Source organism: Nipponia nippon, unplaced genomic scaffold (genome assembly GCF_047370975.1).
Source record: "Nipponia nippon isolate SJK-2023a ecotype South Korea unplaced genomic scaffold, ASM4737097v1 scaffold_18, whole genome shotgun sequence".
NCBI classification, from domain to species: Eukaryota; Metazoa; Chordata; class Aves; order Pelecaniformes; family Threskiornithidae; genus Nipponia; species Nipponia nippon.
Window position 1 is genome coordinate 4,213,106 of NW_028262334.1, and position 23,662 is coordinate 4,236,767.

Here is a 23,662-nt window from a genome sequence, read left to right on the forward strand (position 1 = left end):
TCCTTCCCACAGCAAACCCCCCAGGCCGGCCTGTTTTTTGGAGCGGTGGACGGGTCATTCGCTCTTCTGAAAAGGAATAGTGCTTCAGGGGTGTTCACATATTGTCTGTCATTCTGGTGTCCAGTTAGTGCTTTGCGTTGGCAGCCTGCATCTGATCTGGGCTACGCCGGGTAACGTTTACTACGGATTTCCTTCAAAAAAAGATGTTCGGTGTGGGATTTTCCTGCGGTTCGGATCTTGCAGTGACCTTCGTACGGTATTTTCTGCCTGACATCCTTTCGCGAGGAAGCCTTTCCCCCGGCGAGCCCGCGGCTGCCAGCGCGCTGTTCCCACCCCACCCTTCGGGGCTGGCGGCGGTGGCGGGGTGCTCCCCCGGAGGAGCCAGGCCAACCAGCCGCCGCCCGCCCCGCCGCCGCCCCGAGCCGGGCCCCGCCGCCGCCGCCGCCGCCGCCGGTTGGCCGCCGCCGCGGCCCCGCCCCCCGGAAGCAGCTGGCCGCGCTGCCGGCGGCGGGCTGGGGCGCTCCGCCATGGCCGCCGCGCCGCGGGCTGCCGCCGGACGTGTCGCCGCGCCGCCTCGGCGCCCGCCTGGCTGAGCCCCTCCGCTCCCCTCCGCCCCGGGGGCCGCCATGGGCTCGCTGTTCCGCGGCGAGCCGATGTGCCTGGCGCAGCTCTTCCTCCAGAGCGGCTCGGCCTACGAGTGCCTCAGCGAGGTGGGCGAGCGGGGCCTGGCCGAGTTCCGAGACGTGAGTAGCGGCGGCGGGGCCCGGGCGCCCGGCGGGGCTTTCCGGGAGAACGGGGGAGGTAAAGGGACCCCGGCGGGTGGGCGACGCGGGGAGAGCCGAGCCGGGCGGAGCAGTTGCCGTCGGGAAGGTGTAGGTTTCCTTCTGATGGTGCGATGTAAAAGACTCCGAGACCGCTTCTCTCCCTTCTTTCCCCGACGCTGACTTGCAGCTACATGGCTAATAGTTGTGTCGCGTTTGCCTGTAAAGCGAGATTGGGCGGTGGAAAGTCAGTGTGGAGCCCTAGCCGCCCCGAGACTCTGGGGTGGGGGGTGTTTTGGGATGACTGTATCCCACCTCTCTCACAGGAGGAGTTTAAACTTGGGGGGTTTTGCAGTAGGGTCCCGTGGGAGAGCTCGTTACCCACCCGAAGCCACGCTGACCTCAGTCTGAGTGTATGTGCACAGCTAGTACGTATGTCCACCCTGTTGACGGATCGATAGAAACATCTTAGCTGTTCTCTAGGCTTATTTCTTCAACATCACAGACTGCTGGTTTGCAAAACATGTCTGTTCCTGGAGGAGCAGTTCACCTTGGAGGAAACTCCATGCCTGACTAACATAAAATTGGGTCGGGTAATAATTAACCTTGTTTCTGCATTGTCTCATCGTAATTATATGATCTTTGCTTGCTGACTGAGACTCTGGAATTTCTTCCAAGTGTTCTTCAGAAATGTCGGCTGCAAAGGAAAGCTGGGAGAACTTAAAATAACAGCTAGTTAGTAAATACGGCAGGTAGGAGGAGACAAATCTGTAAGAATCATGGCATGGGTGTTATGTTTAACATGTTGATGCCATTCCAGGTATCTGACACACCATTTATTCCAGAAATAACCTATTAGTGGGTCTGATTTAAAAGCTGAGTAAGTAGTCAGAGACATTGCACGCTCATAATATGGGGGTGTACATAAAAAGATTCTTTTGAGCCTTAACATTTCAAATAGATTCTGTGGAAATCCATCACAAAAATTTGCTGGTAGAAAGGTTTGTTTGTTAATTTGAAGTCATTAAGCAGCATTTCAAAACTCTAGAAATCAGATTAGGAATGGTTTCTCCAGTAGATCTAGTTATTTGAGTAAAGCTAGCAAAAGGCATGGATAATTCTGTTTTAATAAAACCAACCTTGCTATTTGAAGACTTTTTAATCCTTTTAGGTTTTCATACCTTCTTAGCTGAAAAGCACTTTGTGGAAAGACAGCACGTAAAATACCTGCAAAATTGTCTCCGTGAGGTCGCAGAAATAGCTGTGGGTTTTTTAGGGGTGGTTGCTGTTTTAAATACCTAACAAGCATTTTGTTCTTCTCCTTCAGCTTAACCCAAATGTAAGTGTATTTCAGAGAAAATTTGTGAATGAAGTAAAGAAGTGTGAAGAAATGGAAAGAATACTTGGTGAGCTTTACCTTCACATCTGCCCTTTCTCATCTGTGGCATTATTAAAGTTTGCGTTGCTGGAGTGGAACTACAGTGGAGGTTTCAGCTGCAGGTTTTGGTTTTTTTTTTGTTTTTTTTTTTTTTTGTTTGTTTGTTTTTTTTTTTTTAATCTTCCCAGTCTTGTAGGTTCTGAATGCTGTAGAATCTTATAAAATTTCCATATGTATGAAAAAATACACATATGGAGAGTCTTTATGTAGACTTTTGGAGCCGGAGATGACTTGACTCTAGCACTGAATGGGGTCAGAACATACAAATATATTCCTTAGTTTGTGTTGATACGCTGCAGCAGTTTTGAGTGTATCACAGAGTCATTTAGGTTGGAAGGGACCTCTTGTGATCACCTAGTCAACCTCCAGCTCAAGCAGGGGCAGCTAGAGCCGGTTGTCCAGGACTCTCTCCAGTGGGATTTTAAATATGGAGACTCCATAACCTCTCTGGGCAACCTGTTGTCCCAGTGTTTTACCACTGACCTTGGTTTCTCGGTTTTGTGAGCTGTAAAGTTTATTTACGCTACAACATCTAGGTGCTCAATATAGGTTGGGGTTTTTTTTTAGGCTCAGAGGTGGGGAAGAGTTGCTAATGTGTTGCTGATAAATAGTTGAGGCAAATTCAGTATTGACTGCTTAAAACCCTGCTAAGGAAAATGGAAGCTTTACTCTGGATGTTGCCTTGACTGTAAGATAAACTCTGTTTTTCATGTTATGTAACTCAATACCGTTGAGCTTCCAAGCACCCCCAAAAATACCTCAAGTTATTAATAATTGTATTCACATGGTAGTTAATGAGTAGAGAAGAGTATGTAGAGCATTACAACCAAGATGCAGATTTCTTCGATGTATCCTGAGGAAAAGTTACTGTTGAAGGATTCTTTTTATTGGAATCTCTCATCAGAGGCATGTGCTGGTCATGCCAAACCATCCCGGTAGCTATTTTGGCAATCTCCTTGCCCAGCGTGAGTTGCATTTGTTGTCAGTGTTGCTTAAGCCACCGTGTTTGAATGTTGTTTTTATTCCAAACGTGGGTCAATGAGCAGAATGTCAATTTTTGGCAGATGGCGTGATGAGCAGAAAGTGATATCTTGCAGCAACAAAGAGATACTATGAAACGTTAAAAGTTTCTTAAAAAGCACTTGTGGTTGGAAAGTTTCAGTCGGAAGACTCTGAAGGTAGTTTACTCCTGCAAACTTCCAAGATGGAAATGTTCTGTGTATTTTATTCATAGTACTCCATAAGCCCCTCGTTTTTCTCCCTGGAGGGACTAGTCTTCACCTTTCCTTGCATTCTTTTTGAAGACTCCAGTGTTTGTGTTGTTGCTAAAATAAATGAATAAAATAACTAGGGCCTGATGCTGCAGTGTGATCAGCACCATCAGTAACAGCTGAAGGTCAACTATGCAGCCTTCTAGGAGGTAGCAGGCAATACCGTTTCCTTTCTGATTCCGTTTTCCTTCTCACTCTAGGGTATTTAGTACAAGAAATCAAAAAAGCGGATATTCCACTTCCTGAAGGAGATGTTGCTCCTCCTGCCCCCTTGCTGAAACACATTTTAGAAATCCAGGTAACTTTTCTTCACCACAGATGCCAAAGGTGTAGCTCTGGATCTTGGAACTTTATTTCAAACTTAATTACTTGCTGTCTTATTACTTATGACTTAAGTTATAGGGGTGTGGCAGGGGGAGCTGAAGCCTTTGCTTTCGTTTTTGTCCATTTTGTTTTCTTTCTGCCAGTGTTACTTCAAAGACTGCCAGTGAGGATTTGATATTCAAAATTCCTGTTGAAAGGGTCAAAGCTAACTTATGGGGTTTGCAGTCATCTGTTTTATTTTGGTGGATTGGCGTATTACACTGTTCCAGGCAAATTGTTGTCTGTAGATGTAGTCCTTCAGCCTCATTTATTGCTTTGGGACTTACCTAAAGCTCTTTTCATGCATCCAAAATTTCCAGGGTGTGTGGGAGTTTTATATGCCCAAGGCTCTGCAGGTTCCAGTGCTGGTTGCACAGCAAAACATGGTGCTATTTTCTCTGAATGCTTTTTCTGGTATTACATTAGAAGTAGAAGCTTATAAAATGCAGATATAATTTTGAATCACATTCTGTTTTGCTGTAATTCTATTAATAGAATAGATAAGTGTCTTACAAGCTGCACTATCTGAAGTTCTAATTCCAAGTCTGCGTTACTTAGCTTGGACACAAATTAGGGACAGAACAGCAGACTTAACAGATGCCAGTGGAGGATCAAGTGTACTCAGCACACGGCAATCTTCGGCAGACTGACGAGCTTAGGTTGATTAAGAAATTGGGAAACTCCCATCATTGCAGCAAATTAACATGTGCTTAAAATTCATCCTCCCTTGATTTCCAAAACAGTATCGCTGATTCTATGTCATTTTTTTTCTCCATGTCTTAGGAACAGTTGCAGAAGCTGGAGACAGAATTGAGGGAAGTAACTAAAAACAAAGAAAAGTTGAGGAAAAACCTGCTTGAACTGACAGAATACACATGCATGTTGGAGGTCACGCAAAGATTTGTCAGGAGAACAGCTGAGGTACTGCTTATGTTGTTCGGCGGGGATTGTGTCCCATGTGGCGTTTTTGTTGCGTACTGTTAGTGGTTGTAGTTAAGTGGGTGACTTGGTGTCAGGCTTTACAGCGCTGTACCTTGTTCATTGTTGTTTGTGCTCAGGACCTAGAGAACCTGGCTGGCAACTCTTGTGCTAGGCTGCCTTCATATACGTAGCAAAATGCAGCCCTGAATTTAGAGGAGCTTTGTGATGTCTCTGTTGAATTGTTTGAATGTTACTGCTGATGCCAGCTGAAAATGAAGGCGTATTTGTGTTCTTTTGATGCGTAAACTGTGCTGAGAAATTTACCCTGTAACCTTTGCAACACTGACTATAATCGCTAAGAGCACTGCATTTGAGATCCCAAGATCTTTCTGTTATCTGAATTGAACACAGGAAAGGGTTTTATATTTTTACTGAAATAATTTACTTAATTAGCTTTTCTTCTTTAGAATAATAAATGAATGAAAATACTTTTTTTTTCCTGAAAGCTATGAATCATCTTTCTTTTATTTGCTAGTATGAATCCCATTTACATGCAAATTATGAAGAATTTCCATCTGTGGAAAATGAGCCATTAGTGGATTACAACTGTATGCACAGACTGGGTGCCAAGCTGGGGTAGGTATGGTTCGCTCCACATATGGCAGGTTGTCAGCGTGTGCTGTTTCAAAACTGCTTGATGAGCCGCTGTAAATAATGGGCTGCTTTCTTAAAAGATGGAATGTAGTGTGACTCTAGTGATTTCAGATGAGCCAGGCAGTTTTAGACAGGTAGGAGTCTGGCCCAAATGCACCTTTGTAACAAAACTGGATTCTTTGAAGAGATGAGTAGGGCAGCACCAAAAAAACTGTCACAAAACTGTCACAAAACTTCCAGCAAATCAAGTATGTGTGTGAAGGAAAACCTCTAAATGCTCTAAATCAGTACTTTCTTCTACTCTGTTTTTCTAGGATAAACACACAGTGTTTTAATCACCTGGCAGTGTCAGTTTTAAGTGTAACATTATTAGTGGTATTGCCTACCTGCCTTTAAAACGATGTATGGATACCACTCTCTACAACGCTATTATGTATCTTCCCAAGAAAAAATTGAGAACCTTACTATTACAGAAAGAAATGACGTCAAATATAATTCTGGTTGTGTGCTCAGGCCTGCAGTCTGTTTGTTTTCCAAAGAGAAATTGAGTCTGTTTTATATACCGGTTAGTGCCTGTTAAGGGTGATGCTTCTTTCTCTAGACATGGCAAATGTTGAATTATTGTGACTGTGTGATCCCGAGTGATGAGTTTTTAATTTTTCTTGTGGATTTTAGTTTATTTTTCAAATTTTTCTTTTTCCGTAGATTCATATCTGGATTAGTTCACATAGCAAAAGTTGAAGCATTTGAAAAAATGCTGTGGAGAGTCTGTAAAGGATATACTATTCTTACCTACGCAGAGTTGGATGAATGTCTGGAAGATCCAGATACGGTGAGTAAACATTGTAACTATCAGTTTATTTTGTTTGTACTTTTCATAAGACTTGGTGGAACTGCTGCTCAGGTCTGCCTGCAGTGAATGTAAATGATTTCCCAGTGCCCTTGGGAAAACTATTTTAAAGTATTAGAAATCCTAAGACTTTGAAATTAGAGGTCTTGATGCCACAATAACCGTAGGAGTGGCAATTAATTTATCATGGTTCAGCTTGATGAGTGCAGAACTTTATTGTGGAATAGTAGTGACTTTATGATTGGCTACCTTGATCAAAATAAGTGGCATAAATGGCTGCTTGGATATTTATTAACTAGGTCTGTACAATGCGTTACGTTTTAATAGTAATTTTATTTGTTGATTCAGTAGTTAAGGAAAAAAAAGTCTGGAATACAGTTGGTCTATGAAGTTTTTTCTCTGAACTTTATAAAATTCACTTTTTGTAAATCAGCAATTGTGGCTGCCTGATGTGTCACTTTTACATTTTGCTTCGATTCTAATTTGTAACATTTTAATTTTTTAAGACTTTTTTGTTACTAATAATTCTGAGATGGTAAAATATAATCTCTCTTTTATTTTCCTTGAAAACCTTTTCTGTTTTTCTCTCATATACCAAAAAGAAAGAGAGATATTGGCACACTTGAATTTTATTGTTTGATCTTCATTAAAATCGTGGAAGGTTAATGCTACTAACACAGCTTTTTCTAGTTATTCAAATTTGTTATTTTGCTTTATAATTATATCACAGTGGAGTTGGTTAAAAACAAACTTCATCAACTTAATTTTTTGGGTTTTTTAGGGCGAAACCACAAAATGGTTTGTTTTTTTAGTGTCCTATTGGGGTGAACAAATTGGCCAGAAAGTTAAGAAGATCTGTGATTGGTAAGAAGTAAAACTAATGTATATATCGCTTCTTTATACCTGGGTTATTTTCTTGTTAGTTTTCCCCCTGCTCCCCTTCCTTTTAAGTGTTGATTTTTAGGTAAGGTTTTTGAAGTTAAATTTGTTCCTCCCCCCGCCTTGCATCTGGCTTTATAATTATGCAATATACAAATAAATGTGTGAGTCATTTTATCTGCAGTCCCTATTAAGTACAGGCAAAACACTGACTTTCTCAGTTGAATCTGTTCCGTGGTTATTAAATGCTGTGTTGCACGTTTGACCAGCACAAGGAGTTGGGTGACTTGTTTTGTTTTAGCTTGGTTATTGAACAGAAGCTGCTGTTTTTCTGTAGCTATCACTGTCATGTGTATCCCTATCCAAATACCATGGAGGAGCGCAAGGCAGTTGTTGAAGGACTAAATGTTCGTATTCAGGATCTTCATACTGTGAGTAAATAACATTATTCCCTTTGCTGTAGTTATTACACCGTAGGAAATAATTTGAGAAATCACAGCATTAAATACATGAATATGTTTCTAAAATACATACAGCTTGGGATCTGAACGTGACTGTATGTCATGTCCCTGGTCTCGTGTTGCATGTATCTATTAAACTTCAGGGCACTTGGCATTGATTTCCTGTTTTAAGCAGTGGTTAGTGTGGCCTCCTACAAATGTGATCCAGCATTGGACAAAAACTAGGTGCTCTTACTGTGGTTAACGTAACCACTGTTACATTTTCAATGAAGTCTTTTTGTTTTGTTTTTTTTTTTTTTTCTTGGACAAAGGTGCTGCATAAAACTGAGGATTACTTACGCCAAGTCTTGTGTAAAGCATCTGAATCCATCTATACGTGGGTTATCCAAGTGAAGAAGATGAAAGCCATTTATCATGTACTCAACCTGTGCAGTTTTGATGTCACAAATAAATGTTTAATCGCTGAGGTTTGGTGTCCAGTGGCTGATCTGCAGAATTTGCGCCATGCGTTGGAGGAAGGTTCAGTAAGTTGGCTGAATGCTCGCTGATGTTAAAACTTTTGTCTTGAACTACCTATATAGATAAGGAAAGAAAATAATTATTTAAAATAGACTAAAAGTAGGCACAGGCAGGTCTGGGTCTTTCTGAACTCATATAAAGCAATTTCTTTATTAGCAGAGTCTTTATTTAGTGTGGTGAGGTTTTTTGTTGTTTTTCTTCTTGAATAGGAATTCCTGTGTTGGACCCAAGTCTAACTGGGCTCACAGTGCTGTTTGCGGTCAAGTAGAAGGTGCTAAGTGGAGTTGTGTTGAGTGCAGCTCCATCTTTTTCTTTTACAGGAGGGAATTTTTAGTAACAAGTCTTTGTTTTATAACATAGACTGCTGATTCTCATTTGGTATTTCATATAAAGTAAGGATTAGAACGCTGTACATAATTAGTGTTTTTAGAGGAACAGATTAATGTAACTTTTTTTGAGAAGGGACAAAGGGATAAACATTAAACTCGGGGCTTAATTTAGGGATGTTTCAGGATCAGTGAAACTGCTGATAGAGAACATGTTTTCACTTTGATTAGCTTGAGTATCAACTGAGTTTTTATATAAATGTATCTTCTTTTTACCTGCAATTAGAGGAAGAGTGGAGCTACAATTTCTTCATTCATGAATACCATCCCAACAACACAACCTCCTCCGACTTTGATACGTACCAATAAATTCACCTCAGGGTTCCAAAACATCGTTGATGCTTACGGAGTTGGAAACTATGGGGAAGTTAATCCAGGTTGGTCCTTCTGAAATCTGAACTGTGAGCTGTGCTGTCATTACTGCTTGCCTTGTTATGTGTTTAAATGCCTGGCTGAATTGGACACTAGTACAGGCAAAATGGTGACAACCACACTGCTTATTAGTAGCTGGTTTAAAATTTCAGTAGCTCATCAAAAGTACAAACGCTGCTCCAAGCAGTAAGATGGGATGTGATTTTGCTGAGTTATTTTAGCATTAAAGATACTGGTAATAGCTGTATAATGTTTCTTTATATGCTTTACCTTGGATAAGATATTCAGGGGAAAAAAGAAAACTTTGGTAATGGCTATTGATCTTACTAAAGTGTGGAGCTCATCACTTGAAAAAAATCCAGCTTGTTGTATAGCCCAGTTAGTTCGATGTCCTTATATTTTTGCAGCTATGTTAACTACGTCATGCTGTACAGGAGAATGTACATTATAATCCAGAGCCAAAATAGCCACGGAGGAAGAACTGTTTGATTTTTTGTTTCCTGGGCTCATATTATTATCCTCAGAATTGTCAGCTAATGCTCAACTGCAGAGTTGTCGTTACTAAGGGATATACATAAACAAGCTTTAAACCGAGTTAAATTTATAGCGTGGGGGAAAGGTCTATTAGCAGGGGGTGAAATGCCTTTCAAACTTAAAGCTGAAAATTGCTTGCGTGGTTAAAGTAGTTAAATTGCTTAGGTATAATTCAGATAGCAACATCATCTATTGTGTTGCGTGCCTAAAATCTGTTCTGTTGTCGTTTCAGCTCTCTATACCATCATCACTTTTCCCTTCTTGTTTGCGGTTATGTTTGGAGACTTTGGGCATGGTCTACTAATGTTCATATTTGCACTCCTGACAATACTGTATGAAAACCACCCTAGACTGCAAAGATCACAAGACGAGGTAAAAGGAATTACAAAGAATTTACTCCCCACCCAGCAAGATAACTTCAATTGAAGAGTTACTATTTTTCTGAAAAGTACTGTTTGTTACACATGGATTAGACTGATTTTTTTTTTTCCTTTGTTTCAGGATTTTCTGTGTTTAAAGTTGCCATATTCCTCGAGATTAATGTGATATCTTAACAAACTATTCACTTTTTTTGAAAGGGAAGAAATAATCAAGTTGGAATGAAAGGCTGACAGAAATTAGTTGATACTGTTGGGCTTGTCTTTCCTTGTGCTAGGGCCACTAAGTGATGTGTGTGTTTTACAGAGTGTGGTTACAGTGACTAACGTGAGGAGAAAATGATTTTTCAAATTCCATCTTCTTTTGTTTCTGAAAAGGAATTGTAGTTTGAAATTTATTAAACTTAATTGTAACTAATTTTTTAATGATATGGGGTTGGAATGCAGGAACACGTGCACTCTCATTAGAATTATGTTTAATTAAGCATGGCTGCAAATGACTAACTTCTTGAAAACTAGTCCTGGGAAGGAAACGTGGTTTAAAAAGACTATTCGTTAGTGTAACAATGCCAATGAGAAAAGTCTCAGTTTGTGTCATGGGAGCTTGCCACAGGGACTTCAAATCTCTGCATTCAATTTAAACCACAACTGTCTTTCAGAATATACTTCTTGCTGCTAGCTCTGTTTCCTAATGCGTATAAACCTGTGCATAGAAATCACTTGACATAAAGCTGTGAATGTGGGGAGATGAACTGCGCCCATTTGGTGACTGCCATTTGTAAATTTGCATATTCACATGCTTAAGGCAAACTTCTCTGTGTTACATCTTGGTTGGTTGTAGGTTTCTTCATATTCCTCAATGACAAGAACTTTTAGTTTTTATAAGTCTTGGTATGGCCAAAAAAATGTTTCTCTTAGATATGTGTTGATAACGATTGTTCACATAGCAGATGATGTTCCCTATTGTTTTCTTTTTCCAATACTTACAGATAATGAAAATGTTATTTGAAGGCCGATATGTTATTTTATTAATGGGTCTGTTTTCTATATACACTGGATTGATCTATAATGACTGTTTTTCAAAGTCATTAAATATATTTGGTTCTGGATGGAATGTTTCAGGAATGTTTGAACAGAAGGTTTGGCGGTGAGTAGCGTGCCTCTGTTTGCTATACCATTAAAAGAGAAATGTACTTCCTGCAACAGTTTAACCCTTTTGCTCACCCATTTTAACCGTCCTTTTATTGAGAATAGTAAGTAAACGTAGTGAAATCTAGCAAAATCTAGTTGTTAAGGTAGTGAGTGCTAGCATGCTAAGGGCTAAGTGATACATCTACGCTTAAAAATAAAAGAGGCAGTAATAGTTATTTAAAAACAAAAAAATCAAATTGCGTATTATTTTAAATTGGGAAATCCACAGAGAACATGATGTCTTGCAAAACCACTATTAGAATTTGATTATATTTGATTCAGTCAGTCTATCAGGTTAATCTCGTATTTACCAGTGCTGCTGTACTGGATTTACATGTCCTCAGCCACCTGGAATGTTTTCTAGAATATTATCATTTGGTATAGATGACAATCAGTCTTCTCCTGGAACAAATTCTGTTGCAATACCCTAACGCTATGTGCTAGCTAATAACTTTCAGTGATTAAAAACTGCAGCTGGCATAGTATCTTTTTATTGGTAGGAAGAACTTGCACCTAATTTTATGAGGTGGTATTTCTAGGGTTTATTCAGTCTCTAAACCTCCTTAGGTGTGTTTTACATCTTTTTTTTTTTTTTGTGGTCTCACAAAGGCATTCTTATGAATGGCTGGAGACTTCAGTAGTATTGTAAAATCCTAACAGAAGGCCCTAGGACTTTGTCTTGTCGCGTATTCTTTTTATTCATAAAAAGCGTGCTGCCTCCTGTGTTATGGTTTGTCTTTATGCCAATGGTTTTAATTTGTCTCCAATTCCTGTGTTTCCCAGGAGGGGTTTCTGAGTGTGTATATATCAGATTTTGAAAGGAATGGAAAACACAGGGCTAGTTTTGGAGAAATTTGTCTGAGGTCATGCTTCTGGAATAAATTGCCGAGCAGCATTAGCATCTACTGTAAAGAAATTAACAATAAATGAAATAAATTAATTACCTAGCAATCATTAGCCTTTGTACAGCATTTCTTGATAGTAAAAAAGAAAAAAGTAGGCTATGAATTGTCAAATGTACTTTTTCACAAAGTGGGACAACCTCATTGTTTTGAGCTGTCGTGGCCCTTTGGTACTTAAATGTTCACAGCTTGCATCCTGTTTTTGAGGCAAAATGAGAAGTGGCTTAAAATAGTAGAGTCAAAACCACTGACTGGTTAAAATGTGAACAGGTTGTGAGTGCTGTGTTAATTAAAAACTATGAAGTTAGAGTGGGAACTCATCTAAATGCAAAAGGGAAAAAAAGATATCAGTTATACTGTGTGTGTTAGTGAATTTTCTATAAAAGCAAATTGTGAGCTTTTTAAACGAAGCTTTCCGTTCTAGGGGAATGAGGAATAAAATCCAGAAACTTTCCTTTCAAAGACAGTTAGTGCGAATTAAGCCCAGATTGTGAGTTTCTAGAACATTTTTTTTTTTTTAAATTTATTTTGATATTGTTTTTATTAGCCAGGCCTTTTGTGCTTAAAAATCCTTCTATTCTTCTTTTAAAGACTGACAGTGGGTGAGCTGGTCATATAAAGGAAAGCAGGAGTAGTGTCCTGCAGAACTGAAAGTATATGTTGTCTCTGTGTTTAAACAATGTCAGATCTGACTGTGTTTTTCTTTCTCTGCAGTCTTGAGGATCTGAAGTCTAATCAGTTTTTAACACTGGATCCAAATGTTACTGGTGTATACAATGGAGCTTATCCCTTTGGAATTGATCCGGTTAGTTTTATGCTTTTAAATTATCCGTTTGTGATGATCAGTCATCTGTAAACTAGATTTTGGTATGTGTATTAGGAAGATAAACATCCTATGGAAAAAATACATTTCTGCTTGCATTCTCCATTCAAAAAGAGCTTTTCCCTTAACGAGTCAAAGACCTAACTATTTTCATGAAACTCAAATTTCAGTTAAAATTCCTGTTTGAGGAAGAATTCTCATCTCCAATACGGAAAGGATACTGTTTTATTTCTTCTATTACACTGTTCTTCAGTGCTGGTTTTGTCTTCTCTTCTTCAGATCTGGAATTTGGCAAGCAACCGTCTCAGTTTTTTAAATTCTTTCAAAATGAAAATGTCAGTGATTTTTGGAGTAACTCACATGACGTTTGGAGTTGTATTGGGGGTATTTAACCACTTGTAAGTACAAGAAGTTAAAATAATATTAACATAATAGGTTTTTGTCAAGTCTTTAATCATAACAGTTAATCTGATAAGGGGAACTGGAACAATTTTTTCAAAACAGAATAATAGTAATTGTGAAAACTGTTCTTGAAAAAAACCAGTAACAGAGAGGTCTTCCATCACGTGCATGTGATGATGGATGAGTATTATGCCAAAAAATGTGAAGACATTGGTTAATACAAGATTTTATTTCACTTGTTGCTAAATAGAATGTGCGCATCTTACGGTCTTGACGCCACTGAAATATCTGATTAAAATTTCCCTGAATATGAAGAAATCAGTTCTGGATTCTAATTTCAGTCTTGCTCTTTAAAAGTGTTGGGTACTGTTCTCTTTTATAAAAAACATGTTTGGGGCATCTTGATTTTTCTTTGTAAAACTTATTTTTCATTTTTTTCCCCATTTTTATCTTGTAGGCATTTCAAGAAGAAGTATAATATTTATTTGGTTTTTCTTCCTGAACTTTTATTCATGATGTGCATCTTTGGCTACCTTGTGTTTATGATCTTTTTTAAATGGTTAGCGTACTCTGCAGAGGACTCTACATCTGCTCCTAGTATTCTGATTCAGTTTATTAACATGTTCCTGTTTCCTGGTGGTGAAACAGACGTCTTCTACACCGGACAGGTTAGTAGTGTTCTTACAAGCTTCTGAAGATCCTGCTGTTCCCTGTGCAGATAACCCTTTACCAGTCAGGAAAGGGTGATGGCTGAGTGTTCCCCTACCTGCTTCTAGAACAAAATCTCCCCGGTTAAAATTAAGGCTAGAGAACAGTGTCTCATGCTTGTGATTTTGATGCTTTTCTATATGCTGTAAATAATCTTACTAAGCTGAGTGTCAGTAATGCCTTAATCTAGAACCCAGTCCTGAAGATGCTGGGTGTCTGTAACCCAATTTAAGGGCCTGATTAAGTAAAATACTTAGGTGCATGTGCAATTTGGAGTACACGCCCACTGAAAGCAGTAGTACTTTTCTTATGCTTAAACTGGCCTTTAAAGGAAAATGGGAAGGCTTTTGCTACTTTTGATTTTGTGATCTAATCTTATTTTCTTTCTTTCCCCCGCAAACAGGTTCCTCTACAGAGGTTTTTGCTTAGTATTGCTTTTCTTTCTGTTCCTGTAATGCTTTTTGGTAAACCACTTTATTTATATTGGTTGCACAGTGGAGGCCGAGGCATTAGGATGTACAGGGTAAGTATTGAGAGACACTTAGACACTTCTTCAGTATAGAAGAATTCAGCTGGTGGTGTATTGCATTAGAGTAATGTCCTTACGAGATATTTCTGCTGAACTTTGAACGTTTTTGACTGTAATGCATAATACTGCTTTGTTCCTCTAGCTCTCTTTTTGCCTTTGCCTGTGACTACTTTAAATAAATTTCTAAAATGACATTGGCAGTCCCCTGAAAGACACAATATGTTTCCATTTTGCAGAGTGGCTACAAGCTAATTCGAAAAGAAAGTGAAGAAGAACTTTCTCTGCTGAGATCTCATGATGTAGAAGAAGGAAGCAGTCATTCAGACAGCGGGCAGAGAGAGGGGGATGGAGAGGAGGTAATGTTTTTACTTAATCTCTAGTTTTTATGTCCTTAAAAGCAAATTAGAAATGGAAGATCAAGGAGAGAACCTGTACACTGAGTCCCTGGAAGTTTTCAAGAAAATCAGCGGAACCTTTACAAAGACCTTGATGCCTGAATGCATTTTACTTATTTTTATTTGTTGCTATTTTATCATTATTTTTTGGTATATTCAGATTGCTACAGTAAACCACAATCTATCTGTAGTGGAGACCAGGAAGAGTGCTTTATTTGCATCTATAGACTTTGCATCTAAGGCCATAGTTTTTTTTTTTTTAAATTGAAGAGTGGGATAAAAATCCTGGGTATTGTATGGTTTTATGGATTCTTAAAATTAAGGCAAGAGGACGACTGCCCAGCTTCCTGTTAATTAACCTTGGCTTTTCATCCAGACAAAAGTCTTCTTATGTCTGCAAATTACATCTTGTGATGAGGATTATTGCTAATGGGGGCTGGGAGACATGAGCTGCATTCCTAGTCCCCAGCTATTGCTGTTGGTTAGTTTGGCCAAATTTTTAAAGGTCTTGACTGATTCCACTGATCTCATATGAATTGAAAGACAAAAAAGTGCTTCAGCTTCCCAGTGTGCAGACTATGTATAGTGCTTGCTTCACTGGGGTAGTAGGCTCTTGCTTCTTATGTGTAGAAAATACAAGAATTGTTTGCTTAAATCAAATGTGTCATAGTTCCATGCAAAGTAAGTGTTGAAACTTGCAGTGATACTAGTCTTGGGACTCTTTGTTAGCGACAAGTATGTATGTTTAGAGTTTACAGTATTAACAGAGTTATTTTTCTATCACTGGCATTACTAATAATTAATCCTGGTTTTAAAGATGCAAAAATTGACATTGTAAACATACAAGATCAACAGAATGGGAATTAGAACCATGGCTGGTTTTACTTCTTAAAGTTTTCAAGTATTAGATCATATTCCTTGTGGAAAACATAAATTGCATTCATTTTTATCTATCAACAAAGTAATTGGGGAAACTAACTGGAAAACCATAGCATCTGTTTTTTTTTTTTTAAAGTTGTCTCCGTAATAAGGATCCTAAACATGGCAGATCTTTTTTTACTTGATACGAAATCAATGTATTACCCTTTAATGGGATTTTTCTTCCATGTATATTAAGCTTTGCATAGGAATGATTTTGTTCTCTCATGCTGTACTATGTTGTTTAAATGGATACAAATGTATTTTTATATTTTAGCTTAATTTTGCAGATGTTTTTATGAATCAAGCAATTCATACCATTGAATACTGTCTAGGATGTATTTCTAATACAGCCTCATATCTGAGACTCTGGGCATTAAGTCTTGCTCATGCACGTAAGTGGGGTTTTCTTTCATCTGTCTTGATTTTTAATGCTGGTTAGAGAGGGGCCGGCCTGCTGGAAGTGAAACTACTATGAAATTATCTTTTTCTTAATTTAAAAAAATTCCCTGTTTTAAACTAATCATGATCTATGGAAAGCTCCCAAACCAAAATTGTGACTTGTTTGGAATCTAGTTAATTTTCTTCATTGATTGCTCTGTGTTGTAAAGAGCCCGATTATCTGAGCGCAGTGTTACCTCACGTAATAGCCTATCAGTAGTCACAGTACCACCTCTGATTTTCCATTGATTGACCAGTTTGGAAGGTACTTAGACACTTGCTAAAGTCTTAGTGTCATGGTGTAAAATGTTGACACCGGTAGATCTTATTTTGAAACTGAGATGGCCCTGTAAGTATTTTGGGAGAGGGGGTGGGGGGTTGCCATGTTCAGCAGATCCTCTAATATTGTTTAAACTAGAATGCAGGTCACTTAGAGTGGTGAATATCATATTAATTATGGAAACTTTTTTTTCAATAGAGTTATCAGAAGTTCTATGGCAAATGGTGATGAGAGTGGGTCTTCGTGTGGATACAACCTATGGTGTCTTACTGCTAGTCCCTGTTCTAGCCTTTTTTGCTGTGCTAACGGTTTTTATTCTTTTGGTCATGGAGGGCCTTTCTGCTTTTCTCCATGCTATACGACTTCACTGGTAAGGTCATTTTTTTCTTTATACCACTTTGTATACTGGCTTGTTTAAGAGGAATTTTTGTGTTGAAATATTAGGTGCCTTATTAAAAAGAAAAGTGTAAAATTCAACAGCCTAATGCTACTGTAGTAGATTTATCCAATCGCGTTAAATAAATGGCCTCTTAGTTGAATGTGATTGTTCCTCTGGAATATTTTCAGTAAATTCAAATACTATTTTGGCTTATGATGCATATTAACCTCTACCACATTCAGAGTTGACAAACTATGGGTACATTTGATTTATATTATTGCAGCTTTTCATACTGTAGAATATTAGTAATGTGGGTAAGTATTTTTAATTTCAGTCTGGTTATATCACTGAATGGCTTCAGTCCATTTTATTTATTTGGTTCAAGAGAATATTTATATTAGTGAGCAAAACTTTTGCTAAAGTGGGGCTGCCAACCCGTAAGTATTTTAATCTTTTCTTAGTCTTAATATCACAAGCTCTGCACATTCAAGTGGATTCAGAGAATATTTAGTTTGAAACTTTATGAAATTTACAGAAAAGAAAAGGCAGAGGTTTAAGTATATAAACACATGAAGCAGAGCTATATGCATTACAGACTGTTGTCCTCATGATATTGTATATTTACAAAACAATTAACTGCAACTAACTCAAAAGCAAATTAGTAAGATGCAAGTGAGAAATGAGCCATTACAGCCCAACCTCAGTGTGTTTGGGTTTCTTGAGAAACATGAAATTTGCCTGGGACTGCGATGGGAAGGTTAAATAGCTGCACAGAAAGCATAAGTGTCAGGATTAGGATTGGTTTTGTTCAACCTGAACAGTTCTATCCCTTGACAACTGGTCGTTTTGGATTAACATACAGATTCTGTTTTTTTTTTTTTTTGTCTCGTTTCAGGGTGGAATTTCAGAACAAATTCTACTCTGGTGGAGGATACAAGTTTACGCCTTTCTCTTTTAAGCACATTTCTTTACATTTTAATAAAGATGATACGGCATAGTTTGGTTGCTGTCAGCAGAAATGTTTGGAATTGTCTGCAAATAATCATGTGATGGGATCTCACCTATGAATGGTTTCCTGTAGGACAAAGTGTTTTTCACTGATTGCCTTATAATGCAGCCAAATAAATCTGTAATATATACCTCCCATAGAAATACATAGCAGATCTGGAACATCTTGTAAAGTATATAGCTATAAAATGTACATTTTTCTTGATAAACTAATGTTGTAAATTTAATTTTATTCTTTAAAAAAAAAAAAAAGTTGTTACTGCTTGTCCTAAAACCAGTGTAGGCATTTTTTTGTTGTTGTTGAGGCTGTGTATTTTCTTGAATGGTTACTTTTAAGTGATCTAAAAGACTTTTAATCATATTAAACATGCATTACTAATCACATACTTAAGCAAGCTACCATCTCATGCACTTTGGGAACAATTCAGCAATGCGACAGAAGCAATGTCTGTTTTAAGTATCTATTCCAGAAGGATTATGAAATGTAAATTTATACATAGCAATGCAACGTGCTCTTTTTTGGCCATATTTAAAACTGCACCGAAAATATTAACTGTTTATTCTGAGTTCTGCCCAGCGTTACTACTTTAATCTTTCAGAAGATTTAATGTTATGGAAGAAGGCAGGATTAGAAGTGGAGAGTGCAAGTGTTAGCCCCCTTATTTCGCTGTAGCGAGGCGCTTTCTGGTACGTGCTGTTCTGCAAAGCCAGCTGTGTGCAGCCCCCCACTTATGGGGACCTCGGTGGGTAAAGGCCTCAGAAAAGGTCTTGCACTGTCTGGATGAGGACTCAAATAAAAGAATCAAACTGCCTACAAGAAATTTTTATCCCAGGTTCTGTTTTCACAGTGTGATCCCGGGCACAGTTTCTACTCCTGGTTGAATAATTTTTGCACGGGGAATTAAGAACTGGCCTTGATCTGTGTTTATGTTTGGCTGTAAGGACATACATACAGTGTTACTTACCTGATGTTGTTGAACTAAAGTTTATACCGAATAAGTGCAAAGGAGTCGTTTTGTATTATTTTTTGTATCAATGTGAAAATGGGGATATTGCCATACTCTTTTAACATCTGTGCCATAAGAACAGCGTAAGTTAAACTTTGCACTTGTTTCGTACTAATTCCGAATAAAACCTGGTTTGTGCTGTCCGGAGCAGACCCTTATGTCGGTAGGTCGCCCCTTCCCGGCCCCGTCTCCCCCGGTTCCCCGCGGGGGCTGAGGTAAGAGGACGCCCGGGCGGGGCGGCGGGAACGCGGCGGCGCGAGGCGGGCGTTGGGCGGGCGGCGGCCTCCTGAGGCGGGCGGGCCGCGGCCGCGGCTCCTCCCCGGCCCGTTGCCCTGACCACCGGGAGGCGTCGGGCGGGCCCCGGGGGTTGCCGCCATGAGCCTGGACGATGTGCGGTTGCAATGGCTGCGCGACCGAGTGCTCGCCGTCCTGGGGCTGACCGATCCGACGCCTTTCGAGGAGCTGCTGAACCGCGGCGACGGCGAGGAAGCACGGGCTGTGCTGCTCTTTTTCGACCGTGGCACCGATGACAGGGACAGTGAGAGCGAGGCAGGCACGGCGCTGCTGCTGCTGCGGGCCGAGCGGCGCAGCGAGGAGGCAGTGGGTGAGCCCCCCGCTGCCCCGGCCTGCTGAGCCCTCCCCGGGCACTGCCTGACCACGAGCCCCTTCGCTCTGTCCTTTTCTCCTCAACTACCTGTTTCCTCCTCCCTTGGGCCCCTATTTGTCTCATCTGCTGAGTCCTAGCCCCGTTACCCCTCTCCTTACCCCTTTCCCTGCCTCTCCATCCCTTGGGCTGTGTCCAGTCCTCCCGAACCCCTTCTATCCCACCCATTTCCAGACCTTTCTCCTCTCTGGTTGTGCCTCGGTGGGATTTGTGCCATCCCCACTGCAGAGTGGTTATATCATGCTTTCCTCCCATCTTGTGTGTGTGCAGACACAGGTGACACAGATGAGTTTGCAGATGAGCAGCAGGAGGGAGGCCCAGATAACCTATTTCCCGAGCAGCTGGCTGAAACAGCCTCTTCTGTGACACTGGAAGGAAGTAGGTGGTTTGAGTGGCCAACGTGTAGTTGTTGCAGGCCGTACTGCTATCGGGGCTAAATGTGACTAGCTAACGTGGCTCTCTTAAGCAGATCTAGCAGTATCTGTAACACTGACAGCTTTTCCGAGGAAAGCAGATCTGATTTTATGGATCATGTCCTGGGCAGCGTGGCTAATTAATGTTTTCTCAAGAGCTTCTGCCTCAGGATGCTCCTTTGAAAGAAACCTATCCCAGTTTGGCTCTTTCATCTTTTCCAAACAGATGGAAAGAAAGAGACTGACTGGGATGAACAAAATCCACCCACAAACACGGATCTTCCACCCAGTCTTTGTCTGTGACATCTTTTACTGGCTTTATAATTTCAGGTTTTTAGAGATTAATTTTATTAAAACAAATAGAATTAATATGTTCCCTTTAGTAGGAATGAATTAATTCCCCTTGTCTTAAGAGTGGCAAGCTCTCCTCTTTGTTCTGGTGTAGTTTATTGAGGATAAAAGTGGTGATCCTGTAAAGAGTTAAGATTGGTCCAGTACTTTAACCACAGTATTGCAGAGAAGCCTTTTACAAAAAATTTGAAAAAATAAAGGAAAAAGCGATAGCAGGGGTGTCAGAAGAGAGCAGTCATTTTCTATGGCTCAGAGATTCAATTCTCTTCTCTGCTGTCAGCATCTGTCTAACTCCCACAAGCTTCTGAAACAGTTACTTGCAGAAGCAGAGAGTCATGGCCTGGTACTTTATAGCCATAAAAGAATTTCATTCATACTGTACAAAAAAGATAGGACCACAAAAGTTCAGTGCTGAAGCCTGTTGTGAGTGTAAGTAGACTAAAGGAATGATGCAATTCCACTTCCCACTCTGCACCTCTGAATGGAGGCAGCTGCAATGCTGCAGGTTAATGCTCAAAAGCAGTAAGACAGGGAGAATTATTTATTGCTTGATGATAATATCAGCACACAAAGGGTCCAGTTGGGGATGCAACTCTGCCTTTTGCACTTCTTTTAAGTGTCCAGAAGCCTGTGCTGAAAGGGGAAGAAGGCATAGTGCACTTTCTGAAAGACAGTATAAAATGAAGTTTGAAATTCCTGACTGGCCCTGGAATTCATGCAGTAGTTCCTGTGTTACAGCGCCTTCACCATCACTTCTTGGGCATGACATAATTAAACATTTTCCACATCATAGACCTGACGTGACAAAACCCTTAATTGTTCGCATTTCCTTTTACAAAGTGGTTTCATCTTGAAACGTGTTAAATCTACTTATTTTGTCATAAAAGATCAATTGTGTTGGAAAATACTGGCAAGGATATTCTAAATAAAGCCCAATTACCTGTGGAATGCAGTGTAGCCACTTGCATATTTGGACTCAGTTCTTCAGCAATAGTGCTGTCCTATGGGAAAATGTACGATTAACACCAGGTTTTGATGGCTGGTTGTTGAAAGGTGATGCTGAAGATGGAAGAAAATGCTCTGTCATTTAGTTTGAGAAGAAAATCGGAAGGATCCATCTTATATGCATGGAATATGTGTTCTTTAATTGAGTTCCCTTGTGTTATTCTTTCTTAGGGATGACTCAGAAAAGCAAGACATCCCCTCTGCAATTTACAGACAATGAAAGTGTGTCAGGTCACGTATCAACTCTCTCTAGTGGGACTGAATTGAGTAAACCGGAGCAAAGATTTACAACTGACAGTGTGGAACACGCACCGCAGGTAAGTCTGTTGTATTTCACTCTCGTCTTTTGTGGATACGAAGATGCTGGCTTTCTGATGCAAATGTTTCAGTAAAGCTGGTAGGCAGATTAAGGAGGTACAGTGCAGAGCAAGTACGCAGAGCAGAACAGAACATTTTACAAGGACAGGAATTTCCATTCAAAACCAAGGGCCTGTGGTGTCTGCCACAGCCTCTGACATTCGCTGACAAGACGTTGCAAAGGTAATTTACTTGGCAAAACACTATGATTTTTGGTGAAGAAATGCAGGAGTGAGTTACTTCAGTACCACATTAGCTATTCCCAGAGTTGCTTGTGAAAGAAAAGTTGCAGTTAGAATAATTGCTAGATAAAGACACCATGGGAGGAGCATGTAAGGAACAGTGAACAAAGGTTTTTGTACCTCAAGTCTTTTACCTAATTAGATGGTCAGAATGGAGTCTGGTGTTTCTAACTAAACTTGGTTTCTGACTGAGATACAGATGGAAGGGGAGTAGGTGCTTGCACGTTATCAGAAAGGTGGGGGGGCATTTAAGTGCTTTCTGGTTTCTTATGTTTCAAGCACTAATGCTTTTAGTCCTGTTGGTCTGGAAATCAACATTGTTTCCAAAGCTGATAATTTTTACTGTTAGCTGAGTGATTTTTTAACAGTTCATTTATGTCAGTAATTTACTTGGGCAGCAATATGAAGATAATGGAGTTAAACTAATGATTCTGTCTTATTGCTCACAGCAGGCAAACATTTTCTTGCTGTTAAGAAACATGGTAGCAAACAGTAACAGTCATACTTCCTTTCTGTTTTCTGTTTCAGCTACAAGAACGGAAAGTTGACAAAGTGTGTTTCCATGTGGCTCTTGATGAAATTCCTGAAGAATTTGTGTCAGATTTTACTGTTTATTTTCTGAGAGACACCAAAGGTATGTGCCCTGAAGAACTGCAGGCTCAGTGCTTTCAGTCTTTGCATTAAAACAGTACTTCACACTGAGAAAAGGTGATAGTGGCTGGGATTCAGGATAGTGCATATCCAGCTTAATTAACTGGGTACAAATACTCTCAGAGTAGAACCAGGAATCAAGAATGCTTTTCATAGTAAATTTATGGAAAGTTACATGTCTTCTGCGTTTTACCAGCAAGGATGAAGCTTTCATGCTGCACTCAGACGAACTAAGAAGATTTAGTTACTACAACTGCTAGAAATGCGTAAAGTGTTTTGAGGATGAGGAGCTGTATGTGAAAGTTAGACCATAGGGTGGTGAAAAGCACAACTGGGGTATCAGACTTCCTGACCCGACTCAAATTCTGATACACAACAGCAGCATGTTTCATTCTGATAGTTCATGCTTTTATCATAAACCCAATGACAATAGTTATTCCAGCACCTGGAGCAGCTCTGGCTCTGATTGCAATCAGACCTCAGGGTCTAGCTCTAGCCCCATAGAAAACAGCTTCTACACTAAAGCAAACAGGTATTTCCACACCTCTGTGCAGGAACTATCAACAGTATGTTAACTCTAATTTAGTGCCAGAGACTGGCCCCAGCATGAACATTGATGTGGGCTTACCGAGCAGCAACATGTGTGGTTTGAAGCTACAAAGTATTTTGTATGTCCCTGGTAGTTTCTGTTTTTCTAGAAACAGGACTTTTGAGAAAAAAAAAAAAGAAAATTATGATAATGAATTTGGTCATTTTATGGCAGTTCTGTGCAAGATTTTCCTGGTCTGTCTGTAGAATACGAGTTCAAATCAAGGCCACTGTTTTGTTGGAGCAGAAAACCATTTTGTAACTATAAGGCTGGATTGTAAAGACTTAGAGTCAGAGGATGACACTGAAGTACTTTTCTGCCCTTTCTGAAAAAGCATCAGCACTGTTAAAACAAGAACTGGTTTTGAAAGTGACTTGCATCAAACCTAGTTTATTACAAACACAGTTTGTTTTATTGGAGTTTTAACTTATTATGGAAAGGACTTTAAGCTTTCTGTAGCAAATAATTAGATTTATGCTAATTGTTTGTATACTGTTTAGAAAAAGTTGCTGAACCTGATGACCTGACTGAAGCTAATGAGGTTCTTCCTAAAGTGATAAAGTTTGGTGTACTGACTGATGATACGCTTTTGATGCTAAAGAATGCCATCTCACAGGTAAA

The 23,662-nt window shown here is 39.8% G+C and overlaps 2 protein-coding genes across 2 annotated transcripts in view; both read left to right on the forward strand.

The window, feature by feature from the left end:
• Window positions 1-478: 478 nt before the first annotated feature.
• ATP6V0A2 (ATPase H+ transporting V0 subunit a2) lies at window positions 479-18,916 on the forward strand. Its single transcript, XM_009473018.2, has 20 exons — window positions 479-743; window positions 2,089-2,167; window positions 3,671-3,768; window positions 4,617-4,754; window positions 5,290-5,390; window positions 6,114-6,240; window positions 7,040-7,122; window positions 7,475-7,568; window positions 7,910-8,122; window positions 8,730-8,880; window positions 9,642-9,781; window positions 10,776-10,933; window positions 12,594-12,684; window positions 12,982-13,100; window positions 13,562-13,772; window positions 14,216-14,335; window positions 14,578-14,697; window positions 15,932-16,049; window positions 16,574-16,745; window positions 17,650-18,916. Exons 1-20 carry the CDS (start codon window positions 627-629, stop codon window positions 17,750-17,752), a joined length of 2,553 nt encoding a protein of 850 aa, XP_009471293.2. The 5' UTR covers window positions 479-626; the 3' UTR covers window positions 17,753-18,916.
• A 228-nt stretch (window positions 18,917-19,144) lies between these two features.
• DNAH10 (dynein axonemal heavy chain 10) overlaps window positions 19,145-23,662 on the forward strand; it is a 57,571-nt gene continuing 53,053 nt past the window's right edge. Inside the window, exons 1-5 of the mRNA XM_087754997.1 lie at window positions 19,145-19,373; window positions 19,704-19,811; window positions 21,374-21,519; window positions 22,330-22,435; window positions 23,542-23,657. Of these exons, the coding sequence (XP_087611123.1) occupies window positions 19,145-19,373; window positions 19,704-19,811; window positions 21,374-21,519; window positions 22,330-22,435; window positions 23,542-23,657 (705 nt within the window). The remainder of the gene's footprint in view (window positions 19,374-19,703; window positions 19,812-21,373; window positions 21,520-22,329; window positions 22,436-23,541; window positions 23,658-23,662) is intronic.

Excerpts from the sequence above, each read along its gene's own strand:
- ATP6V0A2 (XM_009473018.2), top strand. The coding sequence starts at position 627 with ATGGGCTCGCTGTTCCGCGGCGAGCCGATGTGCCTGGCGCAGCTCTTC. Across the intron at positions 5,391-6,113 it reads AGACTGGGTGCCAAGCTGGG|ATTCATATCTGGATTAGTTC; the intron begins GTAGGTATGGTT and ends CTTTTTCCGTAG. Across the intron at positions 7,569-7,909 it reads GTATTCAGGATCTTCATACT|GTGCTGCATAAAACTGAGGA; the intron begins GTGAGTAAATAA and ends TCTTGGACAAAG.